The 17,526-nt window shown below is 40.7% G+C and overlaps 1 protein-coding gene across 1 annotated transcript in view; it reads left to right on the forward strand.

The window, feature by feature from the left end:
• Positions 1–17,526, forward strand: part of LOC143768142 (uncharacterized) — a 127,105-nt gene that overhangs the window by 79,817 nt on the left and 29,762 nt on the right. The window contains 2 exon segments of the mRNA XM_077256830.1: positions 3,562–4,150; positions 4,209–4,257. Of these exon segments, the coding sequence (XP_077112945.1) occupies positions 3,562–4,150; positions 4,209–4,257 (638 nt within the window).

Here is a 17,526-nt window from a genome sequence, read left to right on the forward strand (position 1 = left end):
ACAAACGAAAAAAAACGGAAAATGGCCCAGAGCTGAAGGGGTTAATCCTATAGAAATGTTGTAAAACAGCTTGACATGAGCAATTCATGGGAGAAAACCCACCAACAATGGAAGTTGTTTTGTAGGAAATAATGGGCTGCGTTTCCTCCCAGCCAATGTGCAGGATTAAGCTATAATTACTGGAAACATTTAGATGCAGGGTCTTCTGCATAAGGGGGTTATACCAAGCAATGGTTCACATACTTTTGTCACCCCCAGACATGTGATATTGAATAATTTTCCACATTTAAAAAATTACAAAGTATAATATTTATTAATTTATTTGACAGTGTTTTTATTTTTTTCTCTTTATCTATCGTACTTTTAGGACGTGTGTAAATCTGATCACATTTATGCAAAAATATGGAAAATTCTGATTCCCAATCTTTCAAGCACCACAATGAATGAATTTTTAGGGTTTATTCGCACAGTTATTTTATGTAGATTTTTTTTACTTAGTTTGTATACTTTTGCCTTCTTCTGTGGTGATGGACAGTCCACGCTTCCCCAGAAGTAGCTCTGTCTCAAGGGAGAGCTCGTACCCACGCTCATTCTGCTGCAGCAATGGGACACATGAATTGTAAAATGTGATACATTGACTAAAAATGTCTGAAGCACACTGAGTAAAAAGGCAGTTAGTCACATATGACCCCAAAGATGGATTTCTGCTTGAAACTTAAAGGAGTTGTTTACTACTGCACTTGCATTCCTGAGGCTCCCGTGAGGTTGCTACATCACGCGAGCCCTTTTGCTAAATCAGGGTCTGCTTTACTGTCCCCTTCATTGCATATCAACAGAAAGTCAAGACTGTGGTTATTCTGACTTTCTCTTGATGTTCGCTATTTGGTTGAAGGCGGGGACCTTGAAACCATTGTTGATTGGGAGTAGGGCTCACGTAACAACCTCACTTGAGCCGCGGGAATGCGACGCCACTGGAATGCGCTGGCACCAGAGGAGAGTATATGTGTTTTTATTTTAACGGGGGCAAACATTCAGATTGAGAAGGGATTGTCCTAGAAGTGGACATCCCCTTTAAAGCAACATTCACATTTTGAAGTGCTGATCTGGGAATTACACTCAAACACAAAAATGGTCACTGATCTGCGCAGGTGCCACGGCTGGTGCCTGCCTGTAGAAGGCTTTTATTTTAATATGTATATATAATATTCATTATGTAAACTAGGAGGCAGGTCACTGAGGGATCAGTGACCTGTCAGCAGTCTTCCTTATGAATAGATAATCAGAGCACCACATGAAGCCCCCCCCACATCCCCTTCCCATAGCACAAGAATATCATTAACTCAAGACTGAAAATAAAGATTAAACAACAACCACAAGACAGATTCCATCTACCAAGGCATCATTTCAATCAGCATAACGACTCCAACCTGACAGTGTATGTAGGTTACGGTGCACAATCCTGCTGACAGGTTCCCTTTAAGTGCGTTTCTTTTTCCACTTGGGGCTACTGTTTGAATTTAAAAAAAAACACACTCAAATATCGTGTTGCTGCAGACACTAAGTTTGATATGGCTGGGTTCAGATGGCTATGCTTAATAGCATGGCTATGTGATTGCAAATTGCAGATTTTTCTGTCACTGATGACAGCACCACAAGAGGGGGATCTGCCCTTTAAGGACATGAAACCATTAGGATAAAAGGGGAGGCACCTCTTCACACATCAGCTGGTTTCTGTCCTTTACTAGGGAAACCTTGTTAGGATGGTGGTAGAAGAAAGAAGAGAAGTCTGTTTTCTGGCAGGTCACTTTCTCTGCTGTGGCTGGTGCCGGGGACCTGGAAGCACCATGGAGGCCCAAGGGAGTCTCTTCCATCAAACGGGTGTGAGCCGCGGCACCATTACTTTACACAGGTGCCAGGACTATTTCAAAGGAATCTCCCAATTTTATGTCTAATTTAAGATCCTTTATAAGAATTGAGGAAAACAACTTAAAGTCACTATCCCACTCAGACGAAGTAGATCTAAAAGTACGAAAAAGCCGTGAGATCCTTCCAGTGGAATAATAATTCTACTGAGTCAGAAGTAAAATTTCAGTATGTCTTTGTCAAATTCCACCTCATCTCAGAGTGACATGGGGAGTAGACATTGTTTTTGCTAGAAGAAATGGATAATTTAGTGAAGACAGAAAGATCAACATTGGGGTTAGTGGACCAACAAACAGGAAATCTGTTCAAGACATAATGTTCTTGGGCCTGGAACAGAAAAAATGTAAAACCTTACTTATTAGCGAGAATGTTCAGGGCCTTCTTGATAGAGAGTGGAAAAGACCAGAGGTCCCATCCCTTGCTCTTTCACTAATATTCCTTTGAGGAAGAGGCTACAACATCCTGGGACAAATGTCCTAAACTAGACGTAGCAATTTCCAAGGCCTCAAGAAAGTCTTCACTTCCTTTTGAAGATATGGGATTATTAAAAGACCCCTTAGATAGGTAAGCTGATAGTTTCCTTAAGTGGGCAAGGGAGTCTTCAGCAGGAGCCTTTAAACCAGCCATAGCGGTGACATGTACATCTAGGTCCCTGATGGTCTGATTAAATGATCGGGAGGACCAGTTAAATAGTAAAGTGGCAAGAGATTCCATTTATGCCTAACTCCCATTAATGAAAGGGGCAGTGGCCTTCCTTTCACCCACCTCGGCAGACTCAGCAAGGCTACCGGCCAGGTCATTACCCAACGGAAGCCACCTGGTTGAAATATTGGCCAGGGGATGTGCAGGCAAAAGTGAAGCTGTGCTCTCTTCCATGTGAGGGGGAATATTTCTTCTGTCTAGCCCTGGATGATATTCTGAAAAAAAGTAGGGGATAACGAAAAGGGTTTCCCAAGTCGCCCTTTTCATCCTTTAAATGGCCCTTTTAGAGACAGCAGTGAAGCTGGAAGAGAACATCCTGGAACCTGGGGCTCAGAAAATGGCGACACAACCCCCAATTTATTTTTTCAAACTTCTGATTTTTTTACCACATGTTTGTTATCCCCGTAATCGTGCTGATGAGGAGAATCACATTGCGAGATAATTTAACCACAAAATGTATGCCATAAAAACAATTCCAAAAAACTATCAGGCTTTATTTCAGAATTTCACTGCACTTGGAATTTTTTCCTACTTTCCAGTACAGTATGTGGTAATATAAATGGTGTCATTCAAAAGTACAACTCGTCCTACAAAAACAAGCTCTCATATGTCTATGTGGACAGAAAATTAAAAAAGTTATGACTCTGGGAAGAAAGGAAGGAGTAAAACACAAAAATGAAAATTGACCACATCAGGAAGGGATTAAAGTACTTAATCTTTGTTGTTGTATGCCCAGCTTTATTCTGTAAGAAAAAATACAAAGCCCTTCTCTTGCTCCAAAGCCATGGCTTTTTTGTAGACACTGCCCCCTCCTCCACACTGCTCTTTGCTCTATTACACTTTGCATGAAAATGTTTTAAAATAAGAATATACATATTAATATAATTGAAATGCCTTGTTATAGAAAAATAATAAAATTAGTTTTATTCCTGGCAGATGACTGTACCAGGAGCTCGGTGACAAATCTGAAATTTTCAAAGTTTGTATCAGATAATTATGGTATCACACCAGAAATATGTGAAGAAAATACCTTTGTCCCAGAAGTACCTCCTGCCCTTCACAGAAAACATCTATCCTCTGATCCTTTACAACAGGTCCTTTCTTCTACTTCATCAAAGAACGATATGGAAAACAAATATCGCAGAAAGGGTGTTGAATATCAAATGGCTCACATATTGGAGAAACCGTTTTCATGTACAGAATGTGAGAAAAGTTACAGTTTTAAATCAAGACTTGTTGCACATCAGAGAAGTCACACAGGAGAGAAGCCATTTTCATGTTCAGAATGTGGGAAATGTTTTAGCGAGAAATCCATACTTGTTAAACATCAGAGAAGTCACACAGGAGAGAAGCCATTTTTATGTTCAGATTGTGGGAAATGTTTTAATCAGAAAACAAATCTTATTACTCATCAGATAATTCACACAGGAGAGAAGCCATTTTCATGTTCAGAATGTGGTAAATGTTTTAATCGAAAAACAAATCTTGTTACACATCAGAGAATTCATGCTGGGAAGAAGCCATTTTAATGTTCCAAGTTGAAAAATATTTTTTGCACTAAACAGTCTTATTACACATCACAGAACTCACACAGGAGATAAGCTATTTTCATGGTCAGAATGTGGGAAATGTGTAACAAAGAAATATATTTTTAGACATTAAAGAACACACATGGGGCAGTAGCCATTTTTTTTTCTTTACATTTCATTGACAAAAAAATACAAGAAAATTCATATGTCTACAAGAGAAAGGGAAATAATTTAGAGCAGTAAACGATTAGAAAATGTATACATATACCAATAGCCAATTATTATTGAAAGCAATTGGTATCTACAGTAGGGAAAAAAAGTATTTAGCCAGCCACCAATTGTGCAAGTTTTCCCACTTAAAAAGATGAGAGAGGCCTGTAATTGACATCATAGGTAGACCACAACTATGAGAGTCAAAATGAGAAAACAAATCCAGAAAATCACCTTGTCTGATTTGGTAAGATTTATTTTGCAACTTATGGTGGGAAATAAGTATTTGGTCATTAACAAAAGTTCATCTCAATATTTTGTCATATATCCTTTGTTGGCAATGACAGAGGTCAAACATTTTCTGTAAGTCTTCACAAGGTTGCCATACACTGTTGTTGGTATGTTGGCCCATTCCTCCATGCAGATCTCCTCTAGAACAGTGATGTTTTGGGCCTGTCACTGGGCAACACTGACTTTCAACTCCCTCCAAAGGTTTTCTATGGAGTTGAGATCTGGAGACTGGCTAGGCCACTCCAGCACCTTTATATGCTTCTTACGAAGTCACTCCTTTGTTTCGCTGGTGGTGTGCTTGGGATCATTATTATGCCGAAAGACCCATCCACGTTTCATCTTCAATGCCCTTGCTGATGGAAGTAGGTTTATACCCAAAATCTCACGATACATGGCCCCATTCATTCTTTCATGTACATGGATCAGTCGTCCTGGTCCCTTTGCCCCAAAGAATGATGTAGCCACCCCTATGCTTCACAGTAGGTATGGCGTTCTTTGGATGCAACCCAGCATTCTATCTCCTCCAAACATGACAAGTTTTGTTTCTACCAAACAGTTCTACTTTGGTTTCATCAGACCATATGACATTCTTCCAATGCTCTTCTGGATAATCTAAATGCTCTCTAGCAAACTTCAGATGGGCCCGGACATGTACTGGCTTAAGTAGGGGGACACGCCTGGTACTGCAGGATCTGAGTCCCTGGCAGTGTAGTATGTTACTGATGGTAGCCTTTGTTACGATGGTCCCAGCTCTATGCAGGTCATTCACTAGGTCCCCCCATGTGGTTCTGGGAATTTTGCTCACCGTTCTTGTGATCGTTTTGACCCCACATAGTGAGATCTTGCTTGGAGCCCCAGATTGAGGGAGATTATCAGTGGTCTTGTATGTTTTCCATTTTTTTATTATTGCTCCCACAGTTGATTTCATCACACCAAGCTGTTTGCCTATTGCAGATTTAGTATTCCCAGCCTGGTGCAGGGCTACAATTTTGTTTCTGGTGTCCTTCGACAGCTCTTTGGTCTTCACCATACTGGAGTTTGGAGTGTGCCTGGTTGAGGTTGTGGACAGGTGTCTTTTATACTAACAACAAGTTCAAGCAGGTGCTATTACTACAGGTAATGAGTGAAGGACAGAGGACCCTCTTAAAGAAGAAGTAACAGGTCTGTGAGAGCCAGAAATCTTGCATGTTTTTAGGTGACCAAATACTTATTTTTCACCATAATTTGCAAAATTATCAGTATTTTTCAGATTTCTGCATATATATCACCTAAAACTACAAGTCCGACAAGTAAATAATGGCAAATCAAAAAAATGAGTCCAAAATGGTAGACTTGTATTATTAAGGAAAATGATCCCTTATCAAATATATACAGTCATGGCCAAAAGTATTCACACCCCTGCAATTCTGTCAGATAATACTCAGTTTCTTCCTGAAAATGATTGCAAACACAAATTCTTTGGTATTATTATCTTCATTTAATTTGTCTTAAATGAAAAAAACACAAAAAGAATTGTTCTAAAGCCAAATTGGATATAATTCCACACCAAACATAAAAAACAGAGTGGACAAAAGTATTGGCACTGTTCGAAAATCATGTGATGCTTCTCTAATTTGTGTAATTAACAGCACCTGTAACTTACCTGTGGCACCTAACAGGTGTTGGCAATAACTAAATCACACTTGCAGCCAGTTAACATGGATTAAAGTTGACTAAACCTCTGTCTTGTGTCCTTGTGTGTACCACATTGAGCATGGAGAAAAGAAAGAAGACCAAAGAACTGTCTGAGGACTTGAGAAACCAAATTGTGAGGAAGTATGAGCAATCTCATGGCTACAAGTCCATCTCCAAAGACCTGGATGTTCCTGTGTCTACCGTGCGCAGTGTCATCAAGAAGTTTAAAACCCATGGCACTGTGGCTAACCTCCCTAGATGTGGACAGAAAAGAAAAATTGACAAGAGATTTCAACGCAAGATTGTGCGGATGTTGGATAAAGTACCTCGACTAACATCCAAACAAGTTCAAGCTGCCCTGCAGTCCGAGGGTACAACAGTGTCAACCCTTACTATCCATCGGCGTCTGAATGAAAAGGGACTGTATGGTAGGAGACCCAGGAAGACCCCACTTCTTACCCCGAGACATAAAAAAGCCAGGCTGGAGTTTGCCAAAACTTACCTGAAAAAGCCTAAAACGTTTTGGAAGAATGTTCTCTGGTCAGATGAGACAAAAGTAGAGCTTTTTGGGCAAAGGCATCAACATAGAGTTTACAGGAGAAAAAAAGAGGCATTCAAAGAAAAGAACATGGTCCCTACAGTCAAACATGGCGGAAGTTCCCTGATGTTTTGGGGTTGCTTTGCTGCCTCTGGCACTGGACTGCTTGACTGTGTGCATGGCATTATGAAGTCTGAAGACTACCAACAAATTTTGCAGCATAATGTAGGGCCCAGTGTGAGAAAGATGGGTCTCCCTCAGAGGTCATGGGTCTTCCAGCAGGACAGTGACCCAAAACACTTCAAAAAGCACTAGAAAATGGTTTGAGAGAAAGCACTGGAGACTTCTAAGGTGGCCAGCAGTGAATCCAGACCTGAATCCCATAGAACACCTGTGGAGAGATCTAAAAATGGCAGTTTGGAGAAGGCACCCTTCAAATATCAGGGACCTGGAGCAGTTTGCCAAAGAAGAATGGTCTAAAATTCCAGCAGAGCATTGTAAGAAACTCATTGATGGTTACCGGAAGCGGTTGGTCGCAGTTATTTTGGCTAAAGGTTGTGCAACCAAGTATTAGGCTAAGGGTGCCAATACTTTTGTCTGGCCCATTTTTGGAGTTTTGTGTGAAATGATCAATGTTTTGCTTTTTGCTTCATTCTCTTTTGTGGTTTTTCATTTAAGACAAATTAAATGAAGATAATAATACCAAAGAATTTGTGTTTGCAATCATTTTCTGGAAGAAACTGAATATTATCTTACAGAATTGCAGGGGTGTGAATACTTTTGGCCATGACTGTATGAGTAGTAAAAGTATGTGAAACCTTTGCTTGCCGTTTCTGCTGTGACTCCCTTTTCCAGCAATAAATGCATCTAAACATTTCTAGTAATTGTTGACAAGTCCTGCTTATTGGCTTGGAAAAATTGTAGCCAATTCCTCTACCCCAAAAAAGCTTAAATGTTGTTATATTGGTAGGGTTTCTCCTATGAGCTGCTCACTTCAGGTCCTTCCACAACACATTTATAGGATTAAGTACCAGATTTTGACTTGGTCTTTCTAAAACTTTATCTTTTTCCTTCTTTAACCATTTTTTTGTAGAACACCTTGTATGCCTTGGATTGTTGTATTGTTGCATGACCCATCTTATAATGAGACTCCGATCATGGACAGTTGTCCTAAAATTTTTCTTTAGAATTTGCCAATACAATTCAGATTTCAATGTTCTATGAATGATGACAGCCATCCTGGCCGCAATGCATCAAAACGGGCTTAAACCATACTACCATAACAGTGTTTCTCAGCTGGATTGCGGTTTTTATGCTGTAATTCAGTGTTTTTCTCACTCCAAACATAATGCTTCACGTTTAAAAACAAAAAAGCTTTATTTTGGTCTCATCCACAAAATATTGTTCCAATAGCCTTCTGGCCTGTCATGTTATATTGAGAAAACTGCTTCAACTCTTGTTATGTTGGTGTTTTTTCTCTCCATGAACTGCTCTGCATGTCCTTCTACAACATTTCTATAGTATACAGGTCATAACTTTCTCTTGGCCTTTCAAAAACTTTCACTGTTATTCATCTTTAACTATTCTTTTGTAAAACGACTTTCGCACTTTTAGTTGTTGTCTTCCTGCATGACTCCCATTCACTTCAGTTTCAGCTTACGGACAGATGTCCTGACAGTTCGAACAATAATGGCAAGTCATCAATAATGGCCCAGATGTAGCAAAGCAGGTTAAAATCATGATTCTTCCACCCCTGTGTTCCAATAGCCTTCTGGCTAGTACAGGTGATCTTAAATAAACTGGAGATGGGCAGCAATGTTCTTTTTCGAGAGTAGAGGCTTTCTACTTGAAATCTTGCCATGCACAGTATTGTTGTTTAGTGTTGTTCTAATGATGGACTCGTGAACTTTAACATTAGTAAATATGAGAGAGGTCTTTAGTTGCTTAGAGGTTATCTTGGGTTCCTTTGTGACATCATAGACAATTATACATTTTACTGTTGGAGTGTTTTTGGTTTTTTTGTTGGTCCACTACTTCTGCGAATGCTCATTATGATTTTGAATTTCCTTGATTTGCACACAATCTGTCTTGACTGTGGGTTGATTCAAATTCTTCAGAGATGCTTCTGTAACCTTGTTCAGCCTGATGAGCAACAACAACTCTTCTCCTGAGGTCCTCAGAAATCTACTTTTTTTTGTGCGATGATACATTTCCACAAGCATTTGTTGGGAAGATCAGACTCTGATAGATTCCAGTTCTTAAAATAAAAAAAGTTGCCCACTCACAACTGATTGTCATCATATGAATTGAAAACACCAGTCTAATTTCACCAGCAATCTATCTGCTTATCAGTTAGGTTCACATACCTTTGCCACTCAAAGTCATGTCAAATTGGACCATTTTCTTAAATAAATAAATAAAATGACAAAGTTTAATGTTTTTGAATCATTTGTTTGATTTGTTTCTCTTGATCTACTTTTAGGGCTTGTATAAAAACTTGATGTAGCTTTAGGTCAAGTGTATGTAGAAATATGAAAAATTCTGAAGAGTTCACAAATTTCAAGCACCATTGTGTATTAAATGTTAAATTTTCAATATACTTTATAACTGCAGCTATGCTCTAGTATGTCTCATTCAACATCGGCCATAGAGAGACGCTGCTATACATGATTGGGACAGTTGCTGAAGCAGCCATCCAATGCTCAGCTTGTCTCATCTAATTAATATAGTGGATAATTACCATATATACTCGAGTATAAGCTGAGACCCCTAATTTTGCCACAAAAAAACTGGGAAAACTTATTGACTCGAGTATAAGCCTAGGGTGGAAAATGCAGCAGCTACTGGTAAATTTCAAAAATGAAAATAGATACAAATAAAAGTAAAATGAATTGAGACATCAGTAGGTTAAGTGTTTTTGAATATCCATATTGAATCAGGAGCCCCATATAATGCTCCATACAGTTCATGATGTGCCCCATAAGATGCTCCATACAAATTACGCCCCATATAATTCTCCATAAAGTTCATGATGTGCCCCATAAGATGCTCCATACAAAATACGCCCAATATAATGCTCCATAAAGTTCATGATGGGCCCCATAAGATGCTCCATACAAAAAATATGCCCCATATAATGCCGCACAAAGGTTAATAATGGCCCCATAAGATTCTCCATGTTAAAATATGCCCCATATAATGCTGCATAAAAGGTTAATGATGGTCCCATAAGATGCTCCATAGAAAAATATGCTCGATATAATGCTCCATAAAGGTTGATGGCCTCAAAAGATGCTGCATAGAATAATATGCCCCATATAATGCTCCATAAAGGTTGATGGCCCCATAAGATGCTCCATAGAATAATATGTCCCATATGCTGCTGCTGCTGTGATTAAATAAATAAATGACATACTCACCTCATTGCTGGGGGAGAGGTGCCGATGTCCTGAACAGGCTGGAACACCGGCACGCTATGGGTGCCAGGTGCCAAAGTTGCCACTGGCTCAGGCCCTGGCACCAGAGATATTCACCTGTCCCCATTCCCACCGCCGCGCACCGCTGTGTCTTCTGGGTCTCTGCAGTGACTGTTCAGGCAGAGGGCGCGCACTAAACACGTCATCACGTCCTTTGACCTGAACGTCACAGCCAGAGGACACGGATGACACAGCCTGGCAGTGGAACGGGGACAGGTGAATATCGCATGGCTCACCCTCCCCCATCATACTCACCCCATCCTGGTGCGGCCTCTGCTTCTCAGATGGTCTCTGACGCCGGCAGCTTGTTCCTGTGTTCAGCAGTCACATGGTACTGCTCATTAAAGTAATGAATATGCGCTCCACGCCTATGGGAGTGGAGTCACGTCCATATCCACGCATATTCATTGCTTTAATGAGCGGTACCATGTGACCGCTGAACACAGGAACAAGCTGCCGGCGCCACAGACTATCTGAGAAGCAGTGACATGCAGAGACCGTGTCAGGAGGGGATGAGTATGATGTGACAGCCGCTGCTCCCCCCCCCACCAACCCCTGGGACAATGACTTGAGTAAAAGCCGAGAGGGGCACTTTCAGCCTAAAACAATGAAAATCTCGGTTTATACTCGAGTATATACAGTAATTAGATAAGACCTGGTTCATGCAAAGAAATCTTGGCTATGCTCTTAGAAAACCTACAATTTGGAAATCCACACCCGCACCCCCATAAAAACAAACTATTTTTCGATGGGATCGCAGCCAGTAGCACATATTTATGGAAGAGAATAACTTCCAAAGATCCAATAATCTTTTCTCAAGCATAGCAAAAGCTGTAGTGAGCAGTGTTTATATGCGGCTAACAATCAGAAATTATATCATCATTGTGATATTAAACAGTAAAAAGTGTCAAAATAGTGAATCAGATTTCAAAGCTGACTGGGATTTTAAGATGTGTTCTTAAGGCTCTCATAAAGAAGCATCAAGAAATGGGCAACGCTGAGGACTGTAGGCACAGTAGTCAGCCAAGAAGTCTTAGTGGAGAAGATGAAATATGTGATTTTTTTTTATTTTCCCGACTTTACATTACGAACTTCTCTGAAGCACCTGTGGCTTCCACTGTTCACGCACATCAGGGGCTCTCCAAACGCATCTTAGCTTCCGCTATGGATTACAGACATTTTTTAATTCAAAATTTCATTCGGTGCTCCTTCCCTTCAGAGCCATTCACCCAGCAGTATTTTTCCTAAATATTGGGTACTGGCGTACTCAGGAGAAATAGAACAATACATTTTGGGGTCCCTTTCCTCCTGGTACCCTTGTGAAAATAAAAAATGGGGATTAAAAGAACATTTTTGTGGAAAAAAATGTGATTTTTAATTTTCATGGCATTATGTTATAAATATCAAACGACTGACCGTCACTTCCAAACAGAAAACAGGTGTGTATAGGTGCTTACTAACAGTAGCCATCTCTATGTATAACTAACAAATAAAATATTACTCTGTTCCACTATAGCATGCAAACATGAAATATATGAATTTTGAATTGCTTTTCTGCTCTAGAAAATAGAAAAAAAATGGAATACTTAGGTCATAAATCGTCCAATTCATGTCTGCCCAGTAGCCATGATAAGGCGATTCTCTCTGCTAGGACCTATCCTAACGCAATTCCTCTCATGGGCTAAGAATGTGGGGGATCTGGTTGGAGACACCCCTAAAATTACCTTTACAAAAAAAATCAATCAATTAAGGACCGAATAGTAAATAGCCACTTTGTGGTGCCCCATGATGACTGAAACATGGCTATCAATGAGACCAAAAGGTTGCTATAAATGCAAAGGATGTGTGGTGTGTCCCGCTATGGATACTGGAAAGACCTTTACCATTCAGGTCACACAGAGAGAATATACCATTAATGACTATCTATTGCAAGGCTAAAGTGGTGGTCTATAAGGCCACGTGTAGATGTGGAAAGGAATATGTGGGAAAAGCCAGATGACAACTCCGCAGAAGGTTGTGAGAACACCTGGAAGATATACAGCTCTGGAAAAAATTAAGAGACCACCACATCAAAACCCTGACATGGGCAGCCCAATCTCCAGACCTGAACCCCACAGAAAATCTCTGGAATGTAATCAAAAGGATGATGGATAATCCAACACCTAATGAAAGACAACTGCCTGGTCGATGTATGGAGGGAACTAAACGGTCCTATAAAGGGCTACACATACTTCTCACCTGCACACCAGTCCTATTCTCGAATAGACCTACACTTAACTACTGCAAGAACGATCCCATCTGTCCTATTCTCTCGTCATATTCCATCATCATGGTCTGACCATGATGTTGTCCTATCAACATTTAAATTCAATGTCACCACTTCTAAATTATTCAAATGGGGACTGAACGAATCCTTACTTACTGACCCTGCTACACTCTCTAAAATTAAAGAGGAGTTGGGACTGTACTTCCAGACTAATTCCACTGATGATACTTCTCCTGGAGTAGTGTGGATGGCGCATAAAAAATTTATTACTGGCTCCCTAATCAAAATTGCGTCCAATAAAAAGAAACAAAGATCTGAATTACAAACACGCTTAGAGACTAAACTTATGAAACTTGAACTTGCTAACCAGGCCACCACTTCCCTCTTTCTGATTAAACAAATCAGAGACACTAAGCTACATTTAGATACTATTCTTACAAACAAAACAGAGAGAGCGTTAACATGGACTAAGTCAACTTTTTATAAATATGCAAATAAACCTTCTGGCATGTTGGCACGTAGACTCAGATGCAGAGAATCTTTAAATAATGTCACCTTCATCAAAGACTCCAAAGGCAAAATTTCCGCACACCCGGATATAGTATACGAAACATTCCGAGACTACTATCAGAAACTATATACCTCCCCACAGACTTCTTCACCGCAATCCTTATCCTCCTTCCTAGATGAATTGAAATTACCTAAAATTCCCAACTCCTCGATAGACCAACTGCATGCACCAATATCTGAGGATGAAATTTCTGCAGTAATTAAAAACCTAAAAAAAAAACAAAGCTCCCGGACCTGACGGCCTCACGGCGCTATACTACAAGAAATTTACAAACATCCTCATACCACACATTAAAACTTACTATTCTCTACTAAATGGCACCCTGATGCCCCCTGAATTCTATATTGCCCATGTGACGGTAATCCCCAAACCAAAGAAAGACCATCTCCTTCCCAAGAATTATAGGCCTATATCATTGCTAAATGTTGACCTCAAACTCTTTACATCCATTATTACCACTAGGCTCAACAAATTTCTACCCACCCTTATCCACCGAGACCAAGTGGGGTTTATACCTAATAGACAAGGTCCCGATAATATTAGAAGAAATCTAAATATTATACATTCAGCAAACTACCATAAGCAACCCCTACTACTATTAGCTTTAGACATAGAAAAAGCTTTCGACTCGGTCTCATGGTCCTATTTATTTGAAGTCCTAACCAGATTTGGCATCCCTCGCACCCTTATTTCATGCCTCCAACTATTGTACGACAGTCCTACAGCCTATCTGAAACTCCCGTCAACTAAACCTACTCCTATCAACATACAAAGGGGGACGAAACAGGGCTGTCCACTTTCTCCAGCCCTGTTTGCCATGGCCATGGAACCACTAGCTGAGGCAATAAGGCTTAACCCAAACATACTTGGGCCTATAGGACTCGGTGCACAGTATAAGGCAAGCTTATTTGCAGATGATTTACTGCTGACTCTATCCAGCCCACTCACCACTCTCCCAAATTTATTTTCAGTTCTACGTAAATTTGAGTCGATCTCAGGACTCAAAATTAATGTTGACAAATCCGAAGCTCTATTCCTTAACACCACTAAGGACATGCAAACAAATATTATCTCCCAGTTCAAATTTACAAAAAATGAACACTATATAACTTATCTCGGAGTCAATCTCACCTCTCATAAGTCGACCCTATTTAAGTGGAATTATCTCCCATTAATAAAAAATCTCCGAGCTGACTTAACTAGATGGTCTGCCATGAAGTTGACCTGGTTGGGCAGATTGCATGCAATTAAAATGGTCTCTTTACCTAGATTTCTGTACCTATTCCGCTCTCTCCCCATATCAATACCCCATGAGACCCTACACGAAGTTCACTCTATAATTTCAAAATTTATCTGGCAGGGGAAAAAACCCAGAATCCGTCAAAGAACTATGTTCATACATAGAAGACTGGGGGGGCTTTCCATGCCTAACTTCACACTGTACTACAAATCGGCTCAGTTAGCCCAATTGACTAACGCCTGCGCTGTCAACCGTGCTCCGAGATGGGTTGACCTGGAATCGTCCCTTCTACTTCCGTTTTCCTTGCCGGGCCTTATGTGGTCCACACAAAAACTACCAAAAGGTCTACACATCACAGCACCTTTCACAGCACATTCCTTGATCCTTTGGAGGAAAGTAAGATTTAAATTTGAACTCCAATCTGGGTCTGCCCCACTGACCCCCCTCTTCTGCAACCCCATGTTCTCACCAGGACTTGACCCACGTTCTTTTGCTTGGTGGAAAGCAAACGGAATTACTACTCTAAAACACCTCTGCTCACCCTTTAATATAATTTTATCTAGACAAGAATTCCTCCATAAACACAATCCACCCATTAGCGAAACCTTCCGTATCTATCAGGTTTTCCATTTTGCGGAACAGTTTCTACAACGGAAAATCCCTTTTCGCGCGACTGGCTTTGAACAGAGATGCATGAGTGACCCACTGGGAAGGGGAACTATTTCTCTGCTATACGGATCCCTCAATGCAGCACATGGTGTTGACAAACTACAATACATGAAACAGTGGGAGGAAGATCTAGGTATCCAATTAACTTTGGAAAATTGGAGACGATGCTGTGACACAATTTCCAGGGGTAGTCATCAAGCCTCCCTGGCAGAGACATCCATTAAGGTCTTACACAGAACATACCAAGTCCCAAGTAAACTTCACGCTATATACCCCAACATTTCAGATCAATGCTTTAGAGGATGTGGCGCAGTGGGAGATATGAAGCATATTTGGTGGGAATGTCCGATAGCCTCGGCTATGTGGCAGGAAGTAGGATTAATAATTGGAAAAATGTATGGCGGGACAATACAACCTGACCCGGCCACATTCCTCTTGGGAGCCAAATACCCTGGATTCACTAATAAATTCCACAAGCTGATAGGCCAACTGCTCATGGCTGCTAAGCTACATATAGCTACCAGCTGGAGGTCGCCGTTTCTCTCTGTCCAGACAGTTAGAGATAAAATGAATTCAATCCTCTTATATGAACGTATACATGCGACTAGGGAAGATGTGTGGGAAACCTTCTACCAGATTTGGAAACCGTGGATGGATCTTAACACGAACTTAAATCTTGAACAAACCTTGACTCTATCTATTTGAGACTCTATCCTGTGAGAGATACTGATGACACTGGGGTCGAGCCGGCGTGGGGTGGGGTGCGGGGAGGTGGGAGGCAGAACTCATAAAATGGAACATAGTATAACCTTTTCTGGTAAATATACTACAGCTTATCACGAAATAAAGTGCAGCATCTCATTACCCTCCCTATTTTCCCTCTTTTATGTCTCCCCATGTTCTTGTCATATTTGTATCTTTGAATTTGAGTTAATATATGTATGGTTTTTCTTATTGAATTCCCTTGTAAGGGAAACTGTTGTTCAATTACTATGTTATTGAAAATAAAAATTATTGAAACTAAAAGGATGATGGATAGTCACAAGCCATCAAACAAAGAAGAACTGCTTACAGTTTTTGCGCCAGAAGTGGTGTGAAAGACTGATGGTAAGCATGCCAAGACGCATGAAAGCTGTGGTTATTCCACAAAACATTGATTTCTGAACTCTTCCTGAGTTAAAACATTAGTATTGTTGTTTCTAAATGATTTTGAACTTTTTTTTGCATTATTTGAGGTCTGCAAGCAATGCATTTTTTTGTTACTTTGACAATTTCTCATTTTCAGAAAATAAATACAAAATTTATTGATTGGAACTTCGGAGACATGTTGTCAGAAGTTTATAGAATAAAAGAACAATTTACATTTTAATCAAAAATATACCTATAAAGAGAAAAATCTTGCAGTGGTCTCTTATTTTTTGCCAGTGCTGTATGTGAACTTTTTTTGTTCATTTTTTTTTTACATAAAAATGTGTATTTATTGGTATTTTTGAAAAATATGTTTGCAATTGTTTTTTTTGTTTTTGTACTTACCGTAGTCCCTCTATGGGACTTTTTCTTTTTATTAACTTTGATCTCTGGGACCATGTTCTAAAATGCTTTCCATGGCCTGGGGTGGTGACTTGGGTCGTCAACAATCAGACCCCACAATAACGTCACGGGGCGAAGATCTGAAGGGAAATGGAGCCCCTCCCTCTCCCTTTCTCCTAAAAAATGTGATTGTAGCATTTAGGGGGTCAAATAGACAGGGGCTTTGCTGGCACTCTCCCTGGCTGTTACTGCAGAAGCTCGGCCACTTGTAGTAGCTCATAGCACCGAGCTTCTTCTGTGATATTTCAGCACCTGCGCGATCATGCTATTATCAGTCAGTCAGGCTGACTAACTGATCACAGCGCCCTGAGTGTGGGGACCTCTGAATTAGGTCCCCGCACCTCTTCCCGTGCTGCTCAGCTGATAGCGACAGCTGTTGGCACGGAACTGTAACTTTGTGTTTACAGGCAGTGACAGTTTAAATGCATGATGGACGCTCCCTCTCCCATCACTCCCCCTGCCTGTGACTCAACAGGCGCACAATTACATCACTTCATCATGGGCCACGCTGTGCCTGCAGTAGAGGTGATGAGACCGGAGCAGCAGAGCCTGGAGCAGCGTGGGAAAAAAGGAGGAATGAGTGTGCGAGTGCGTGTATGCATTATTGTGTGAGTGTGCGGTGTCTGCATTATAGTGTGTGTGTGTTTCTGCACTATACTGTGTTGGGAGGGAGCTGCACTGTACTGTGTGTTGGGTGACAGCTGCACTGTGATGTGTGTTGGGGACAGAGCTGCACTGTGCAGAGTGTTGGGGAGGGGGCTGCACTGTACTGTGTGGGGACGTAGCTGCACTGTACTGTGTGTTGGGGACGTAGCTGCACTGTACTGTGTGTTGGGGACGTAGCTGC

Source organism: Ranitomeya variabilis, chromosome 4 (genome assembly GCF_051348905.1).
Source record: "Ranitomeya variabilis isolate aRanVar5 chromosome 4, aRanVar5.hap1, whole genome shotgun sequence".
Lineage (NCBI taxonomy): Eukaryota > Metazoa > Chordata > Amphibia > Anura > Dendrobatidae > Ranitomeya > Ranitomeya variabilis.